The 21,183-nt window shown below is 40.3% G+C and overlaps 1 protein-coding gene across 1 annotated transcript in view; it reads right to left on the reverse strand.

Moving 5' to 3' along the window:
• Positions 1–21,183, reverse strand: part of ABCA1 (ATP binding cassette subfamily A member 1) — a 154,139-nt gene that overhangs the window by 80,895 nt on the left and 52,061 nt on the right. The window contains exons 6-7 of the mRNA XM_043973487.1: positions 8,077–8,198; positions 3,181–3,357 (exon numbers count right to left, since the gene is read on the reverse strand). Coding sequence (XP_043829422.1) covers positions 3,181–3,357; positions 8,077–8,198 — 299 coding nt within the window. The remainder of the gene's footprint in view (positions 1–3,180; positions 3,358–8,076; positions 8,199–21,183) is intronic.

Raw genomic sequence — 21,183 nt, forward strand, 5'->3', positions numbered from 1 at the left:
ACCTTAGAGGTCATTCCATCTGAGAGTTTTAAGAATAAAGTGAATATCCAAACACACAGGATGAGTCATCAGACAAGGGGGGAAATTTGGGTGCCAACATAAAACAGCATGTCTGTAGGGTCCATGCGTGACCCTGGGCATGCCGATCAAAGAAATCCCTTTCCAAGTCATCTGTATTCCAAGACCATTGTGTTGGCTCCCCAGCTCAACAGCCCAAATATTTGTCACCAAGAGAAAAAGTATGTGCTGCCAGCAAATATTTCTCAGAACAGAAGTGATTGTTGGCATTTTCAGAAGTTCGAGAGCAACCAATGGTTGGCAGAACACTGCTGCCCACTGGGAAAAGGGTGAAAAGCGGGAGGCAGGAAAGAACCCTTGACCAAAATATGTGAAAGTATAATAAGCATAACAAAGTGAAAACATTCCCAATGACATCTTTTCTGATGCTTGCTTCTGGGAAGCAGTGTACTCTGGAAGAAATGTCCAACTCTCTTCTCATGTCCTTTATGCAGAGGCAGCTACTGTCATTTGGTCACTGATCACAGTGCAGCTCTGGGAGCAATTAATTACCCTGTTCCATCACACGTCACACCTGCTTATCATCATCAGGGGTGGAATTTTAATGACAGGGGAAAACTTTGCCAAATATTAAAGAAAATTTCATTATACCCAGGGAGGGGGCATAAGCATGTCTTTTCTGAACACCCATCTTTGTCCAAGAAATACGGACCACAGTTCAAAATGCTTTGCAGTAATTTCACCCATTTGTGGTCTTAAAACTATCTTTTATAATAAATAAGTTACATATTGCTTTAAGGTTTGCAAAGAGTTTGGCAAATGAGACACTGTCTCATTGGACCCTCAAAATAATCCTTTAAGACAGATGCTCTTGGGGCAGCTAGGTGGCGCAGTGGATAGAGCACCGGCCCTGGAGTCAGGAGTACCTGAGTTCAAATCCGGCCTCAGACATTTAACACTTACTAGCTATGTGACCCTGGGCAAGTCACTTAACCCCAATTGCCTCACTTAAAAAAAAAAAAAAAAGACAGATGCTCTTATTAATCCCATTTTACAGATGAGGAAACTAAAACTGAAGGACGTTAAATTACTTGTCCAGAGTCACACAACTGTGAAATGTCTGAGACAGAATTTGAATCCAGGCTTTCCTGACTTCAGAATCAGACACTACTACGCCATGTGGTCTCACTATCAGGAAGAGCAAAGAGAGCTCCTTTCCACCCACTAGGAATAAACTTTAAAATCAAAAGAGATTTTAGAACAAGAGCCCTACTTGGTCTGCCAGAAATATAATGTATGCCTCATAGAAGAAGCCAACAATCAGAAGCTGCCCCCCTACTCAAATCAACTCCAGGAAAGTACCCATCAGACAAGCCTGGGGATGGGTTCTGCTTGCAGAAGAAATATGTCAAGGTTCCTGAGCAGAGGTGATCATAATAATAATCATATATGGGAAAGGGAATAAACATTGATATGGTGTTTACTATGTTCCAGGCACTATGATAAACTTTTTAAAAATAAATATAACAAATATTTTACAAATATTATCTCCTTTGATCCTCAGAACACCTTTGAGGTAGGTGCTGCTAATATCACCATCTTACAGATGAAGAAAATCAGGCAAACAGAGGTTAACCACCTCTCCCAGGGCCACACAGCTAATAAGTGTCTGAGGCCACATTTGAACTTGACTCCTGGACCAGCGCTCAATGCTTTGTGCCACCTAGCTACCTCTGCATGATCTTCAAGTAGCATTTTATGGATTTCACAGTGCTTACCTGTAGGTCTGCATAGTCTAATTAATACATAGCAAGGAAAAGGGCTCCAAACTGGTAACATATTGTACCCAAAGTCATTCAGAGGAGAGAGGAGGGAGGTGGGGCCAGCTAGGCATCTTGTGCCCAGCGAATAGCAGAAAGTGTTTAGTGAATGCTTGCCAAAGTAGAACAGAATAAAACAGACACTTTGCAAGGATAAGGCTGCAGGCCTGCCACAAATACACTAAGCACCTGGAGAAGGTCAATGGAGATGGAAAACCCTTATATTGCTCAGGCCAAAATTGTGAGTGTTTCAGGCTTGCCAGGAAAGCAAGGCATATAAAAGAGTTCAGGGAAAAAATCACCATATGCTGTAACTTTGTGACTCCAGGAAAGTCACTTCATCTATTCGCCCCAGTTTCTTCATCTGTAAAATGGAGATAATACCTACCTCCCAGGGTTGTTGTGAGGATCAAATGAGATAATTATTATAAAATGCTTATTAGCACAGAGGATCACAAATAGTAATCACTATATAAATGTAAGCTATTACCATTGTTGTCATTATTGTTGTTGTCACTATCATCCTCCAAAATTCTCGCAGTGCAAAAAAGATTAAAGAATATCTGATAACAATTTTTTTAAGTTACCTTGCCCGAATACGGCATTCATCTGGGTCTAAAGAAAAGGTATCTGACAAAAACAAGTGGGCCATCTGAGGCCCTCTAGACAGAAGTATATTTCTCTGGACCACATTAAGTAATTCCCCACATAGGTCACTTTCTCACTGAGTATGACACTCAGTATATAAGGGAAAAAAATGAGCCTTGCAGCAGAAGTTAAAAAAAAAATCTACTCTTAAAAAGAATCCAGAGTTTTCAACTTTCACTCACTCACTGGGTACACTAGAAGACATTACCCAGAAAAGGGAGACCACCTCCTTCAATTTAAACAGAACAAAGAAATGGGTTCAATGTGAGGGAATTGGCTAGACTGACATTTGGTGATAAGGACATGAAAACTGGAATGGGTTACGAGGGCCCCTGTAGGTCTTTAAAAGCTGGAGAGATAAGAGACGGGAGGCCAAGTCTAGGGGTTAGGAATGAATGACATTTCAAACTTTATGCAAGCCCTACACTATAGAAAAGTAAAATAGTATTTTAACAAAGAGCCTTCACATTCATGAAATATTAGAGCCCATGGCTTCACCATCATATGTTTAAAAACTTGAAACTGCGTAGGATTGGCATGTGTACAACTAGTCAATCAGCTCTGTGACAGAAGATCACGTCTTACCTACACCAGTTATCTTTATGTGACCCACGCTTAACACAATGCTCTGCACACACACTAGGCATTTCATCAATATTTCATGGATTAAACAGTACACAACACATCTGCTTACCAGAAGAGGTTTCAGAAGGTCCACATTGGAGTAGAATACTTTTTCTGCTGCATCTAGTTTTTCTTTTGGCAGGTCACAAAGCTCCCGTGTTTTCTGGCTGCGTGGTTTAATCCATCCCGTTAAGTTTGATTCTTTGCATAGGTCTTTCAACTTCCACTTATAGCCATATAAAAAAGCCTGAAAAAAAAATGCGCACACACATGAGAAAATGGGTTATCTGGTCTGGAAACAAGGGTTCCTTTGTAAAAATGCTTCTCTTAGGAATCACAGTTACTTTCCTTTGGGGTACCTCCCAGGATGGGCATATAAAAGTGAGATGCCAGGGGGAAAAAGGTCAAGTCCCACCAGGTTCTACTCTAAGGACTGAGTAAGGGAAACAACCACACTGTAGAATAGTGCACTAAGGCTCGCTGCCCCAAAGTTTTCCAAACTGTGTTCTATGAACTCTGATCTCTTACACAATGTGAATAGGGGTTTCCATGAGAAACTGTCAAAGTTGGCAATATTTCTTCCTTCTACCATGTTAAAAGAGAAACTATTCATGTATCAAAAATACTTATGATGTCTAACAATTTTAGCTATGAGTAGAAAGTTAATTTCCTCCATTTTTGTCCCAGAATGTTTCCAACCCTTCTTTGTCTCCAGGGTGTTTCACCATCAGCATCACTAATATTTATATAAAGCCTACTATATGCCAGGCACTGTGCTAAGGCCTTTACAGATACTATTTCAAATGATCTTCACAACAACCTTAAAGAGGTAGGTTGTATTATTATCTCCATTATACAGATGAGGAAACTGAGACAAACAAGAGTTCAGTGACTTACACAAGGTCACACAGCTAGTTTGTGTCTGAGGCTGGATCTGACCTCAGTTCTTCCTGACTCCAGGCCCCCCCATCCACTAGGCCATCTAGTGCTCCCCCCCCGCCCCCGCAAATAATTGAAACTAGCATTTATGTAGAGTTTTTTAGGCTTTCAAAGTGCTTTGTAAATACTCTCTCATTTGATCCTCATTTTGCAGTTGAAGAAACTGAGGCAGAAGTTAAGTGACCTGCAGCTAGTATCCAAGATAAGATTTGGTCTCAGGCCTTCCTGACTTCAGGTCCAGAGCTCTATGCACTATGGCACCCACAGGGTGTCTCTATTGCATGTTCTCAGGCCCAATATACCAGTATTTTGTGGTTCAGATATCAAGATCCAAGTATTCCATGACCAAACTGGTTTGGAAAATGCTGATCCACTACTCCTAACTTTTCTTCAACTTGTGTCTGAGGTATCATCCTTGTTGCTCATGTAAGACAAAGCAGCAGCAGTTCCTCCCATTTATGCAGAGCCTGTTTCCATTCTTACTCTCTCAAAAACGGGAGCTGTAAGTGGCTCACTTCATTGATATCTAGGATCTGATCGCCTGGAACCAGTTTAAACTAGATAAAAGCTCATCAATTTAATATCTCTGATAAATTCAGATAGGCTTTGAACCCATCTACCTTTTCCAGGTCTATGAAAAGAAAATTCGACCACTGAAAGTAAAGCAGCAAACTATGATCACTGGTGTTGGTGCTTAACCCAGGTAAGACAATGAACTTTCCAAGCACTTCGGAAAAACCCATTGTCACACAGTGGCTAGAACAATTATAAATCATAGAGTAACAGAATTTCAGATTTGGAAGGGCCTTCATAGATCAATTGGGTCAGTCAGGTGGCATAGTGGACAGAGTTCCAGGCTTGGAGTCTGAAAGACTCATCTTCCTGTGCTCAAATCTCGCCTCAGACATTTCCTAGCTCTGTGACCCTGGACAAGTCCCTTAATCTCATTTACCTCAGTTTCCTCATCTGTAAAATGAGCTGGAGAAGGAAATGGCATACCACTCCAGTATCTTTGCCAAGAAAACCCCAAATAGCACCATGAGAAGTCAAGCACAACTGAACCACAACTAAAAAATTCAGAGATCGATCAGCCTAATCTACACCTGAGGCCAAGAACACATCCATCATCCAACGGAAGATCTTATGGAGGTGAAGACCCCATGGTGGTCCATTCCACCTAAGGAAAGCACCACCTCTTCAGAAGTTCTTATTTACCCTGAACTACAAGCTGTTCCTCCTCCCTCCAACTTCCACCTCCTGCTGCTGCTCCTCCTCCTTCCCTCAGGCGCTGAAGAGAACAAGCCCTCCAAATACTGGAGAACAGCTAGCATGTCCTGTGCCCAAGTCTTCTCAAGTTAAACATCCTAGAAATGTTTGGTTCTTGAACCAATTCTCATGTCCCTTCATCACCCTAATCATCCTCCTAATGCAGATTCTTGAAGGAGCTTTATCTGGCAATAGTTTTGCTTCCAAATGCTGATTGGATTGTTTTTGTTCAGTTGTTTTAGTGGGTTCTGACTACATTTGGGGTTTTCTTGGCAAAGATACTGGAGTGGTTTGCCATTTCCTTCTCCAGCTCATTTTACAAATGAAGAAACTGAGGTAAACAGGGTTAAATGACTTGCCCACAGTTCCTCAGTGTCTGAGTTCAGATGTGAACTGAGGTCCTCCTGACTCCAAGCCTGGTGCTCTATCCACTGTACCACTTAGCTGTCCCAACTGGGCTATAAGATCATAGATTTAGAAATAGAAAGTATCTTAGACACCATTGAGAACAAGCATTATCTGTTGTTTCTCTTTGTATACCCACTGCTTAGCACGATGCCTGACACAGTAGGTGCTTGATAAATGTTTTTTGACTGACTCTGTCAATTGTCTATCTCCTCATTCTACAGATGAGGAAAATGAGGCAGCAATTTAAGTGATTTGCCCAGGGTCACACAGCTATTAAGTGTCCTCAACAAGTTTTCCTGACTCGAAGTCCGCTGCTCTAGCCATTACAACACACTGCCTCCTACAAATCCTCCTGGAATCAGTGGCTGAAAGTAACAAAACTCTATTTCTTGCAGAAATGTTCAGTAATTCAGATAGGCAATCCACCCCCACTTCTAGCCCCTTCATCTCCTCTTCATTTATATCAATGCAGTTTTCAAGCCTTGCATTTGAGGTAAATCAAAAGGAAGGGCTATAGGCTTCAGTCCCTGAACTGCCATACCCCCATGTTGCATGGTTTTTCGCCGACCACTGTTTTCTTCTCATATTTTCTCAGGCAATCAGGGTCATTTCCAGACACCCAATCAGTGCGGTGCAATCAGACTCCTGTTAGTGCCTACAAAGCCACACTACACACAGGGTGGGATCCAATTACCATCTGAGTACAACCCAAGCAATTAAGATGCTATATGGATAGATTTTAAATACTCGGCATTTGTATTTTTAATTTCGTGTTTATCAGAACATAGCAGCCAGATCACATAGTCCAACAAGGGAAAGGCTGTCATTTTAAAAGGGGACTGGAGGGGGAATGTTAAAAGCTGCTGTCTGTGGAATGTTTCTTGGCCATATAATAAGCAACTACCCATGGCCGTGTAGTAGAATGTAACTATGAATAGAACCTAGAATGAGAGCTGGAAGAAACCTTTGAGGTCATCTACTCTAATCCTCTCATTTTCAGATGAGAAAACCACGTCCCAGAAAGGGTTACAGCCTAACAAAGGTTGCCCAGAGTTGAGTGATTGTAGAGCTAGGATCTGAACCCAGGTATTCTGACTTGGGCTCCAGGGTATTAAGAGTGAGAGTATGGAATAGTGCATATGGCACAGGGCTTGGAGTCAGGAAGACCTGAGTTCAATCCCACCTCTGACATTCATTAGTTGTGTGATCCTGGAAAAACCAATTAATCTCTCTCAACCTCCATTTTCTCATCTGAAAATGAGGGGGTTAGAATCAATGGCCTCCAACAAGGTTCCCTTCTAGTTCCAAATCTATGATTTTATGATTACTTTTTCATCATTTAATTTTTTTAAATTCCAAATCTTATGAATCAATGATAATATTCTCACCACTACCAGCGAGGACAGAAACACATCAGATTACATTCCTTCCCTAAATGGCTTTCAGTAATGGCTAGGACATCTATCTTAGGAACCTGTTCCCAGATGGGCCGATGAGTGCCTTGGACAGACCATAAAGCTTCTCTGCGGACTGGTAAAATATTAAAAAGCAGTATATTTTGCTATCTCCACCCTCCAGGAGAGCTATAGCCATTAATGAAAGTGCAGAATATTGTAAGATTTTAAGGTGAAAATAGTCCACACAGACATGGCAATTATTGCCTTCCTACTTGAAAAAGAAATAAGCTATTCATTTCATGTTTATCCTTAAATTTTGAATCATTTTAATCTGTCATCACAGAAAACATTCTGCCTTCTGATGCTGGAAAGCTGTGATTCCCAAACTTGGTTTTCTAACACTCTAGGGTATTATCAATTACAACCTCAGGGGATGTTGTGAAAGTCTTTTAAAAAAAACTTAATTCCTTAGCTCATTTTAACTTGAAATACAATTTTTATCATACAAGTACTTTTAGGAAAGGGTGAGTTATAATTTATATTAAAATTGAACCCTTGGGGCAGCTAGGTGGGTCAGTGGATGAAGCACCGGCCCTGGATTCAGGAGTACCAGTGTTCACATCCGGCCTCAGACACTTGACATTCACTAGCTGTGTGACCCTGGGCAAGTCATTTAACCCCTACTGCCCCACAAAAAAATAAAAATTGAATCCTTGCCCCCATAGCCCATTACTCCTTCAGCCTACTAATAAATACTCACTTCCATCAGATGAATCACTGCTATGGTATTAGTAAGTGTGGATATAGCAGTGAAAACTTGTGGGAGCTGAGCAGTTCAAATTAGTCTCTCTGTCCTTCATAGTCTGTAGTCAAAGGGATTTTTCATTTCAAGGTAATCTAATATTTCTACCTGAAATTTGGACCCATTGAGGAAATTGAAAATGACAGTATTCTACCTGCTGGAGATTGATATCAGTGTCCAGAACCTCCTCCACAGCTGGATAGGACATGGTGAGATTGTGCTGCAAAAATCCAGAGAAGGTTTCATTGTCCACCAGGAAATCCTGAAGCTTCATGCCTATCAGTTAAAAGGGGGAAAAAAGGAAATAATTTTATGAACTTGCCTGGTTTTCTGTATGGATATGCGTATGTGTGTGCATGTGTGCACACATGCTCATTTGAGTACATGTGTGTTGGATGCTGGGGATAGGGAAGTAGTGGAAAAAGGCAATGGGAAGAAATATTGTTGACATGTATAATCAGTATCATATTGTTTGCCTTCTCAAGGGATGGGGGAGGGAAGGAAAGAATTTGGAACTCAAAATCTTTTAAAATGAATATTAAAACAATTTACATGTTATTGGGAAATATTTTAACAAAAATAAAAAATGTATTCTTTTAAAAATAACGTTGACAGCTTTAATTTGAAATAATCAACAATCCTGATATAATTCATTTCAGCACAAACATGAAAAAAAATAGGGATGGTGTTTTTACCAGTACAGACAGGATACTGGAGGGTTTTTTGAAACTGCTGAATTGTCATCAATGTGCTCTGCTAAACTCAATGTTCTCATGTGTGTTCTCTCTCTCTCTCTCTCTGTTTCTCTCTCTCTCTCAACACACACACAAACACACACACCCCTGCCTTGTTTTTTCAGACAAAAAATAGAACCTTTTCAAAGTGGAACCTCACCCCCAAACACTGCTGAATAACCACTTACCTTGTTCTAAGGCAAGTGTAAGAAAAAATGGCAGGAAGAATCCTGACTCCTGATCCATGTGCCTAAGCTAAAAGAGCTATTTTAAGCCTTCCCCTTGGGCTCCATGAGCTGACATTAAATCCTTCATTTTTATATAATGCTATGTATTTTGCAATGCACCTTCACATACATTACTTCATTTCTAGACAAAACCACATAGGATTCTGGGACAAAGTCTGGGTGAGGTCCATCTCAAAAACCAGAAAACTGAATCTTAGAAAACTGATGAGATGAAATTCAACAGAGGGTCCCCTTTCAATACTACATTGTTCCTGCACATTTTCTTGAATATGATGTAATTTATGAAAATGTGACAAATTCAGCTTTTTGGAAGCAGCCTATTGTGAAAATTAAGGCACACCTCGGAGCACCAGCTATTTAAACAGACACCATTACCTCCCAGCATCACCATTTGTCAGTTGACTTTCTGATTGACTTCTGAAACCTCCCTCTGGACGGAACGTGAAGCTGAACACCCTTCTCATTCTGGCAGAACACCTCTTTCTGACTTTCCTGCACTAGCATAACAGCTGCTAAACTGGTCTACCAAACGGCATGGGAAACAACTTTTCTTTTGAGGTGGGAGGCAGTTAAGATGTTGCAGAAAGCCCTAGAGCAGGGGGTCAGAATGCCTTGGCCCCAGCCCTGGCTCTAGTGGTAGCTAGCCATGTAACTCTGAACAAACTCTTCACTACTCTGGGTCTCAGTTTCTTAATCTGTAAATTGAGAGATTCCATCCTAATCTAAGGTCTTGTTGCCATTTAAAATTTCATGAATTGCACTAAAAACAAACTATAAGGTCCCATTTGGATGGCCTCTACTCCTCCCCATGTCACTCCTGCCTCCAGTTCCCACCTTCGCCCTTTTTTAAATTTTTCTAACAAGTTTAATGAGATGAAAATAAGATATTTATGGTTTGACTAACAGAAATGACCTAGGTGTCTAAGGTGCAACCACCCAACTAATGCCAGCTATCAGAATACCAGACAAGTTTTAATTACATCTTTCTCAAGGCCTCCTCTGCCATTATACTCATATCCCTTCTGTCTCCTGATGCTTAATTTTTAAAAATTATAAACTTAATAATCATTAACCAAAAAAAGAATGTTTCAAAATACAAAGAAGAATAAAAGAAAAGATTGTGCATGAATCCATGAACTTGTGCAGTTTGGATATTTTTTAAATATATGTTAAATTTAATTCAAATTTCTTTGTGTCCCCAGGGCTTAGCACAATGCCTTGGCTGGCTGGTAATCACAAAACTGATCTTTGTGTACCTTTCTGAATTGTTTTAATCTGTGTATTTTTAATGTATTTTTATTGGTGCTCTTTTAGTATCTCGGTCATTTCCCATTCCCTTCACTTATTTGTCATTTGTAACAAATAAATATCTTGATACTATCTCATGATGTTTTTATGTTCTCATAATGTCACAGTGTATACAAATGTTTTAGAGTTGCCTGTGGCCAAGCTAGGAGATCTCTTCTGGGTCCAGGTTGGCTCCGGGTCTAGAATCTTGACAAGACTGACTAATTTCATGGTGTTCCACTATGGGCAGTCCTGGCAGAGCCCCAGAGACTCCATTTTGTACCAGAATCCCTGGTTATTATCCAAAAATAATTCTCTATTCCCAGAGGTCTTCTATGGCTAAAGCAATAAATAGAAAAGGGCACCCCAAGCAGCTATAGAGGGAAGTGTGTCCTCTAAGGCAAGTCCGTCTTGTTCCAATCTCCTTTAGCAAGGTACTGATTCATAAATTTTAGGTCCAGGGGGATGAGTTTGAGACCTCTAAATATATAGCCACCTAGGACTGGTCAAGCACATCCACTGAATAGCAGGCAACTTTTCATGATGCTTATGGTTCCTCCTGGGGTACACCCAATTTTATGTGGACTCCTCTCTCCAAAGGAAGTTTCCTGATAACCCAATCAAAACCTCAACTGCAACTCCAAGGGAATTTAAAGTGGTTTGGTGTGAGAAGCTGGCCTATATAGCACTTTCAACGCCTCCTGACCATGTGGTGAAACTCAGCTGCCAAGACGGTTCTGAGTGAGTTTCTAATGTTTCTCTGTTATTGCAAATAGGGATCTGTGTTTAAGGACAGCTGGATGTGCTCAAACTTTGGATTGTTTCACAATGAATCCTCCAAGGTTGAGGAGGAAAAAAAAAATCTAAGTCTCCTATTCTTCAGTTAGTCAAAAACAATTGGTAAACACCCATGTTAGAGTAAACTGGGAATAGAAAGAGCATGAAGGAATTATGAAGATCCCTGCCTTCAAAAAGTTTACAATCCAAAGTATATAATTACTTAACTTACTTAAACAAAAATTTGTCTACCTACAAAACTCATCTCAAATCCTATTATCTGCAAGAGGACTTTCCCAGGACTTCTCTCTTCCTCCCTTGTGTTTTTCTCTGAGATTACCTTCCTCTTATTATGTGTGTTGGTAAAAAGTTGTTTGCATATAGTCTCTTCCCCTGGAATGTAAGCACCTTGAGGGCAAGCATGACCAGCACAAAATAAGCACTTAATAAATGTGTTTGGTGTTTTTTAATCCAATCATCACCATATACCCCTGACCCCATCCCATCTGCTAAATTCACGCTCTCCTCACTTCCACTTCTGATTCCTTCAAGGCTCAGGAAAGAGTCATTTCCAAGCCATGCATAAAGTGTAATGCCACTTTCCTCATGAAGCCCTTCCTGACTCACCCCCTAGTTGCTAAGGCTCTCTTTCTTCTCAAATTATGTTATCTTAACTTATATATGTGCATTTCATAGTCCAAATAGCATGTAAGGTCCTTCCAGGAAGGGACTACTTTTTTTCTTTGTAGCCTGAGCACCTATTACAGTGCTTTGTATAGAGTAGGTGCTTAATAAGTGATGGATGTGAGGAGAAAGAGGGACATTTGAAACACTGCATGTGATTTGTGCATCGAAGAAGTAACAAATAAGAAATGATAATATCACCTTGCAGAATGGCTAAGGGAGAACTGAATCATTAAGTGTGTGAATTTGTAATGGACTAGCTCAGACACACCAGCGATTTTCTTTAAACGCACAAAGCTGTATCAGTTCTAAGGAAGGCAAAGGCCAGCATGAGTCAAGGATTGGGCCCAACTGGGCTGTGTCAGAGATGAGCCATGCTTTAGAGGGATAGAGGGGCACAGAATGAGTTCACAGTGTTTGAAATATTGGGAAGATGGTGTTAAATAAATGAGATGACCTCTCCAGGCACAGCGGGAATGATCAATATTTGCAATGGTTCATGCCAAACCCAATAAGTAGCAGAGGGTAGTAGATCCCCTCCTTCCGATTCTTCTTCCTGACTTGCCTGCTGTGTTGGTGCTACATTGTGCCTAAATGTTCATCTTCCATCCAAAGGAGTGCAACCGTGATTGCACATTGGAGATAGACAGGACAGCAACCATAGCTATTTTTGCCAAGACAACTAAGAAAACATTTGAAGATGCAGAAGTGTCCAGAGAGGCAGCTAATGATGCCCACTAAAAAGCTTTCCCCAATTTAAGACTCTGTACACACAAATGAGCACCTTGCTTTGGAAAGTGAATCCTAAATGAGGCTTGGGAGGGAATTTGATCAGTGTGGGCACGTCCTCTACTAGCACAGACCATGACCCCTCCTGTGCCTTTATTTCCTATGTAAGTCTTTGCTATATTTTTTCCTTAAGCCTTCCATGGGGGCTCTCCCCCACTGTGCTCAAGGCTTTCCTCTTTGTCTGACATTTGGGGAGTACTAACATACCATTCAGACTGTTACTTCTCATCTTCCATATGGCCCACCAATTTTTTTCCTAGTCAGGAATGTTCTCAAAAAAGCTATCATATTTTACTACTTCAAATCACCTGAAATCATGGAGTTTCATAATTTACAAGAAGTGGCAAATGTGGTATAGCTGATAGAAAGCTAGCTTCAAAACCAGGGAGAACTGGGTTCAAGCCCTACCCCTAATACACACTCTGGCTGTGCAAGTGGATTAACAAGCTCTAGGCAAACCTCTAAGACTATAAATTGCTGAGAAGGAACCAATCTGCCATGTACAGGGTGGGCCAAAATTCACAAAGGGGTCTGATATTTAAATAACTTTTTTAAATTATTTTTTCTTTATTTTTTGCCATTTATGAGTTTTAATTTTTATACATAATATAAACTTATTTCATATATACACATATATATGAGATGATATTATATGAGATGCTATGGAATTATACATTAAAAACAAAAAGCAGTTATTAAGAGGGCTTTGGCAGGAGGAGGGGTTGGGGGAAGCTCAAACCAACATTTTCCCAAACTGGACTTATTTGAACCAGCACTTTTGTAACTTCCACTGACTATGAAACTGAGAGCAAAAGGGAACAATCAATCCTTTTAGATATAAGTCAAAGAATGATCTATAACAAGTCATAAAGGTGATCATTGGCTCTGATGGCAAAAGGCCCATGTCATAGTAGATAACAGTAATAATTCTAAGAACTGTACTAAGGATAGCACTGACCCTAGAAAGTTGTCAGCTGATGTTAAAAAAGATCAATGCTTCTGCTCTCTCATCCCTTGTGTAATGGCTCAGGCTATCTGACATTCCTGGAGTGGACTTCCCCCTCTGAGTACCCACTTGCCCCCAACCTCCACCTGATAAAATATATCCCTTCTCAACCTGACCCAACCCAAACTACTCTAGCAAAGTCTTCCCTGATGCTGTTCCTACCCCCATTCCACAAACTGATTGCACCTTCCTCAATTTTCTCAAGACTCCTTCTTGTGACTTCTCCTTTTTACTTTTCACATTCTACCAAGCTGGTGTCATTATCATTTCTGCATATGGTTTATCCCTTATTACCAAAAACTCACTAGGGCAAAGTACTGAGTGCCAAGGGGTGACCCAAAAGACAGAAATATGGAACCCCTTCATTCTTGAGCTTAGAGATCCTTTAGAGGTAAAGACAGGATCAAAATAGCTAGACTACCATCATCTTTCCCCCACAACCTTCTCTCCCTTCCTTCTGCTCCTTCCCCAACTTTCTTCCTTTTCAAGTAGCCGCTCTGCTGACCATCCTGGACCAGTGTGGCTGAGATCAGAGGAAACAATGCCACAGACAGGCAGAAAAAGATGCAGGACTGCAGGAAGGCCGAGTTTTCTCTGCCACTGGTTTCTCTTGAACAACAATGGGCAGGTCTGCGCCTTGTAAACGGAGAAAGGAGGAAGGAGAAGGAGTAGGGGAAGTCACCCTCCCCGCTCCCTCTATGAGTGTGCTGGGGTTACTATCGGTCAGTGCACTCTAGCCTACATCTCTGGTTTCAAGAGCCTTGCAGTCATTTTTGTACTAGCAGGAAAAATAACCACCCTGCAATCATGAAGTTTGAAGAGAAGTAGGTGGGGGAGGAAAAATGGAGAAGAAAATAGGGAGGAAGGAGAAGTAAGCAGAAGCAAAGAGATAAAATAGGAGGCTATCAGTTTCAAGTGTAACTAACTACCAGAAGCCCTTCCAAGATTTAGGGACCACAAAAGTATGGCCAATGCTGAGCACTGCTAAGAGAGGAAGGTGCAGGGGGGTGCTTCAAACAGTTAGCTTTGAGTCCCCAGAATTCAAATTCCTAGCCCAGCTCAAGATGAATTGAGACATTAATGTTTAGTGAGATACTTAGAGATCTCACGCTGTAGAAGTCTAACCTACCAGATCTTAAGGAAAAGTGGGCCCTGGCATTCTTTTCTAAATTTATGCAAAAGACTTTGTGGTTTAGGGCTTCTCTTTTTCCTCTGCTTATGACTATTTCCAACTTTATTGAGTTTGATAAACAATCTGAGAAATCTGTCCTGTCCCAAGACAATTTTAGTCCAGAAAACAGAAAGCGGGAGGCAGAAAGGATGAGCAAGGCAACTTGACCCAATTAAGTGAGCTGACTCCTTAGAGAAAATGGACAGGATGGGGGTAAGGGGAACACAGTGCAAATTAATGGGAACTCATCCCTCTCCAATGCCCATTATATCCCCTGGGGAATGAGATCCTGCTTTTAGAGCTAGATACAGAAATTAAGGGAAACAAGGTTTTTCAGGTCAGCAATAAAGTATTAGGTTTAGAGTCATCCCAAAGGGTATCACCAAAAACAACCCATTGCATTGAATCATAGATTCTATGAACTGAAATGAATCTCTTAAGCCAACTTGGTGTCCAATATGTATCTGAGCAGGAATCCCCCTTCTAAAACATTCCTAACATGAGGTCATCCAGCCTAAGTCTGGAGACCTCACTCAACTGAGGGGCAAATTGCTATTTCCTAAAGCAGTTAATCTAGATCTGGATGGCTAAGCATTTTAAATATTTTTTACCCTTCTCATAACTTCTACACACCCACTGTACTTTGGGCCAAGAAGATCAAGGCTAATCCTTCTTCCAAAAAAGAGCCCTTCATGTTAGGGTAAGTATTCCAGTGTTGTTGTTTTTTTCCATCTTTATATCCAGGTGCCTACTCATTCTTGTCCCTCGCCTGTGGATACTCTTTTTTTTTTTTTTAGTGAGGTAATTGGGGTTAAGTGACTTGCCTAGGGTCACACAGCTAGTAAGTGTTAAGTGTCTGAGGCCGGATTTGAACTCAGGTACTCCTGACTCCAGGGCCAGTGCTCTATCCACTGTGCCATCTAGCTGCCCTCTGTGGATACTCTTTAGGTTTCTGATGTCCCTCCTAAACAAACACTCTACATGTGGTTGACTATAGGTATCTTAATGCCCAAAGCAGAGACCTGAATAACTCATTCCTAGCGAAGCACACATTATTCATACTGTGTTCTTGCTGTCACTGTTACTACTACCTGAAATTCTTTTATTCTGGTGGGTCCTAGTCTTCAAGTTGTTCTTTCCTGCCAAGGACAAAACAAATCTAAACCTGGGAGGGAAGCAGACAGTAGGAAACCTTGTTTTTGATCATAGCTCATAGAGGGAGAGCAGGAAAAGACCTCAGAAGACATCTAGTTCACACACTCTATTCTATAGATTAGGAAACCTAGAAATTGAAGATATTAAGTAATCTGCTGAAGGTTTCACAGTGATAAGGAGCAAATATAGGATTCAGATTCTCTGACTCCAAATCCAGCATTCTTTTCCACTATACCACACTGATATTTACTTTAAAAAAAAAAGGGTTTTCTGGAATGGCATCATGGCACATGGTGTTCATGATTTAGTTAAATTGTGTTTTCTGTTCCTGCCTGGGTAAAGCTGACCTTTGATTCAATTTTCAATTCAGTACAGACAGTATTTCAACACATCAGTATAGTATTGCATTGCCCTCCAATAATCAGAGTTCTGTCCAAAGCCCATTCTGTTCTGAATGAAGGGACCACATCTCTGGGAAGCTATTTCAATGAGCCAAAAACATATTCTCTAACTTTAGAAACTTCAACATTTTAAAGAGTCAAATCCCAAATGAAAACTTTTGACTGAAAGAAGAAAGAAAGTATAGTCATCCAATGATAAGAAGGTGGGGTTTTTAATCTATTTTGATGACATAATATTGACAAATCTGTCATAAAACCCATCCACGGGGCAGCTAGGTGGCACAGTGGATAGAGCACTGGCCCTGGAGTCAGGAGTACCTGAGTTCAAATCCGGCCTCAGACACTTAACACTTACTAGCTGTGTGACCCTGGGCAAGTCACTTAACCCCAATTGCCTCACTAAAAAAAAAAAAACAAAACAAAACAAAACAAAACCATCCACAAGATGACACACACAAGAAGAGTAATATAGAAAGAATAGCAAATGTTTCAATTTCAGCAACTGATCCAAATGGATAAAATATATATTAGCAGACAGCAAAGTAAAAGAAACAAGGAACCACATCATGCTTCCAAGGAGAGCATTATCCAAGAACAAAGCTCTCCAATAAAATTGTGACACAGATAGAAATCTGTGATCTATCTTCAAAGATCTCCCATCTTCCTTTATGCTCCCTTTTCCATAGTGTTCATCCCTACCCCTTCCCCTAAGTCCCAGGGGTTTCATGCTACCCAGAAGCCACCTCTTCTTTATTTCATCCATTGGCCCTCCTCTGAAGTGACTGAAATTTCTTAATTACTCTTTTCCTCACCCCCACTCATGACTTCAGAATCAATGATCTTGGCTAGCTATTAGTGGAAAAGCAATAGTTTAGACTACCATGACAAGGTATTAATGACTGATAATATAAGTCAGTACTCCCAGGAATATGTATACTTTGAAAGCATGACTTATTCTGTCATTCATTCAACAAATTTTTATTAAGCCCTCCTGCAAATATAAGGAACTACTAAGTAGCTCAATTGCTGAGAAAATCATAATCCTTTTTAACTTGTTAAGATTCAGGTTGCTCTTGTTAATCCAAAAGAACATGTCTCTAATTCCTGTTCCAATTATATGAGACAATTTCTGGCACCATATTGGTCTTTTTCTTATTGGTCCAGAAATCCAGAATGAGTAAATATCCAGTGGCCTGGGCTCTTTTAACAAAAGAAACAATCACCTTTTTAAATGTATGAATAACTTTTTTTAAAAGTTTCTATAACAACAAATGTCATTATATTAATAGTTGACATTTATATAGTGTTTGAAGGTTTGCCAAGTGTTTTGCCTACATTACGCCATTTTTACCCTCATGAGAACATTATAAGGGGAATGCTGTAGGTAATATTATCTTGGTACAAATGAAGAAACAAAGGTTTGATGAAGTTAACGCTCATATAGCTAGTAAGTGCCAAAGAGGGATTTGAACCCAAGTTTTCCTAACTCCAAGTCCAGCACTTATTCACTGTGAGGTCAGTTATGCTTCTTCAGGAACATCTAGTTCAACTCAATGAATATTTATTGAACCCTGGCTGCACACAAGGCAATGTGCCAGTATACCATGGGGAATACAAAAATGAATGTGTTCCAGTACTCAAGGAATGCACTAATAGAGAAGTATTTTAACAGTTACAGTACAAGTAAGGAAGTGATGAATGCCCCACATGAGAGGGCAACAATTCCATTTGTTTTCCTCTCAGATGTTTTTGCCTTCTTAAGCAACATTTCCTATATAGTTCAGGCCACTGATGGAGCTATTAAGATAAGGGTTTAGCTGGGATCCTTCCAAAGCAGTCCTGCAGAGGACCTAAAACTAACAAGATTAAATTTAATGAAGTTAAATGTAAAAATTCTGCATTTAAGTTTCAAAAAAGCCAACAACCTGACAGAGTATAAGATGGGAAAGACCCACATTAATGGCAACCTGTGGAGCAAAAACTTGGGTCATTTTAGTTGACTATGGGATCAATATGAGACAATAATTTGACATAGTTTCCAATAAAGCTAATACAAATTTAAGCTGAATTATTAGACTATGGGAGTTGATTTTCCCACTTAATGATTGTTGATGGGACCATAGCCAAAGCACATTCAGACAAAAGCAACCAACACAGTGAGAGACATAGAAACCACATCATGTGAGAAATAGTTTAAGGAACCTACAAAGAGGAAACTCTGTAGTATCATAATAGCTGTCTTCAAGAATCTAAAGAGCTGTCGAGAGGAACTGGATGTCCTCTAAGTAGTTCCAGAATAAAGAACAAGAGCCAATAAGTAGAAGGTACAAGGAGTCACATTTTCTACTCAGGAGAAAGAATAACTAGAAACTGGAGCTGCACAAGATGGAACAGAGTCCCTCAAAAGTAACGAATTCCTCCAAACTGAAAGTGTTCAAGCAGAGGCTCTTTGACTACCTACCAAAGACGTCATAGAGGGGATTCCAACATCATGTATAAGACTGGGCTAAATTATGACTAAGGCTCAATCCAACTCTAAGATTTGGTGATTCTAAGATTTGTAGCATATATAGTGAATGATTCTGTGCAACTGTACAGTGTTAAAGTATCAAAGGCAAGACCAATTTATGTAGTGATAACATAACCCTGGATGCCTAAATTCAAATGCTATGGGTTCCAGAGATGCTGTTAATTCCATCCATCCTTCACTATTTTGAGACCTTGGCACAGGAGGTGAGAAGTGGGACATGCTAAGTATCAAACAGTAACAATGAATAGGAAGAAGAATGGGAATGAATGGGAAGAAGAGTTCATCGAAATCCCTTTCTGAACAGGGAGGGGGAGGGAACAAGCATTTATTAAGTGCCTACTTCAAGCCAGGAACTATGCTCAGCACCTTATCAATATTATCTCATGTGATTATAAACTGTGAAGCTCCTCCAAAATATGGGCTTATGGTAGCTGCTTTGAGTGGGAGAAGTAGAAAAAATTCAAGGAAGATCTTTTGAGTCAGCTGGAGTCAGAGGACCTTAGAATCACAAGATTTAGAGCCACTTAGCTAACTGAGTTTTACTATCCTGTTATAACAAAGTTTGAAAATTGAATTATTCTTGAGTGTAGCTTGAGGTCTCAAAGAGAATTTTGTTTTCTCTTTCGTGGGGAAGTTGTAATGAAAAGGCCAAGCTTTAACTTGCAACATGAAGACAGAACCTGGCCCAGGAAGGCAGCAGGGACGTCCTCCCTTGCTGACTAACAGCTGCAGAATCAGGCTGGACATTAATAGAATCTGAACACAGGAGAATACCTATTTAATACCACTAAGCAATGCACCAGCTAGATACCATCTTTGGGGACTGCAAAACAGATAAGAAATTAAATAAGTCAATTAGGCAGGGGAACAAGATGCAAAAGACTAACAAAATTGCTTAACAGCTGCCCTTTATTGTGACAGGCTAAACCCAATTTTCTTTCCCTCCTATGAAGCCAAGATGAACTATATGGCTCAGAGGCAGGCCTCCACCAAATCACAGTCTGTGCCAAATCACATCTTTGGCAAGTGTGCCCTATCTTGGCTCCAGATTTCCTGGACACCATGACTGTGAAAGGCCAACGATTTGGACTGTCTAGATTTTGTGACCTGTGGCGACGAGGTCCCAGATGACACCAGAAACACCTACTGAGGATTATTTTTACAAGACAGAAGGAATAGAGAGTGAAAGTAAACAAGAAAAATATGGAGGTGAAGAAATGACTTGCTTCTTCCTAGCCTCTGGGATACCTCTTGGTTTACTGTGTTGTTTAAGAAGAATTAAATACCTAAAAACTAAAACCTCATTAGGAAGTAAAGCCAAGAATGCTTTAAAAATAATAATGTTACATTATACTACTGCTTTTATCTCACTACTTCAAAATGTGATTTCATCAGTGTGAGTATTCTATCTACAAGTAGAGATTATAACCCATATCTTAGTAGATAGGTGGTCTTCATGAAAAGCTGCTGCAGACAGAAAAGTTATTCTTGTAGCTAACCTTCTAGTAATGGGGGGAGAAATAACAGGATTTGTGGGATGGGTGAAAATGAGGATGACACCAAACTTGTGAGTCTGGGTGGTTGTAAGGATGTTAGTGTGCTTTCCACAGTAATAGGACTCAAAAGAAGGCCAGGTCTGAGGATACACTGGCTTTCAGATGCCTATGGGCCATGCTTAGGACTGGAATTCAGGAGAGAAGCTAGGGCTGAATATGTAGATCTGGGAATCACATGCACAGAGATGGTAACTGAATTCCAGGGAGCTGATATGATCACCAAGTGACAGAGAAAGCAGGAAAAGAGTCAAGGGCCCAAGGACAAGTGACTGGACAATACTCACAGTCAGTAGACATGACATGATGGAAAATCTAGTGAAAATCACTAATAAGAGCAATCAGGTAAGAGGAGAACCCAAAGAGAATAGTATCAAAAAAAAAGAAGAAATAGAAGAGTATCCAATATGAAAATGTGGTCAATAGCATCAAATGCTACAGAGAAATTAAGAAGGGGGAAGACTGGGAGGCATGTCACAAGAGAACATGTGTAATTATGGAGATATCAATTTCTGCTGGAAAAGGAGGTAAAAATAACCCATCATCTGTGCATGGAAAAACTAATAATAAAGATAACAAGAGCTTTAGAAGGGTAATGTTCCTCAGGGTGACTTATAGGAATCCTCCACACCCACATTCAGTCCCCCCCAAAATTAACCAAACACACACACACACACACACACACACACACACACACACGTCTCAATATACCCTGGGGGAAAAATTAAATCAAATTAAATGCTCAAAGAGATCTAGTGATAACATAGTCAAGGTTGTCCAGACATGTTTGTAAGGTTTTCTCCTGGAATTTCCCATCAGGAGAATAAACAAGGATAATCAGGCTTTCCTGTGACTGGATTGTGGGGCATGAAGACCGAAGTTTAATGATGAGAAAAACAAGGAAATGCCATGGGACCACAGACAAG

Source organism: Dromiciops gliroides, chromosome 1 (genome assembly GCF_019393635.1).
Source record: "Dromiciops gliroides isolate mDroGli1 chromosome 1, mDroGli1.pri, whole genome shotgun sequence".
Lineage (NCBI taxonomy): Eukaryota > Metazoa > Chordata > Mammalia > Microbiotheria > Microbiotheriidae > Dromiciops > Dromiciops gliroides.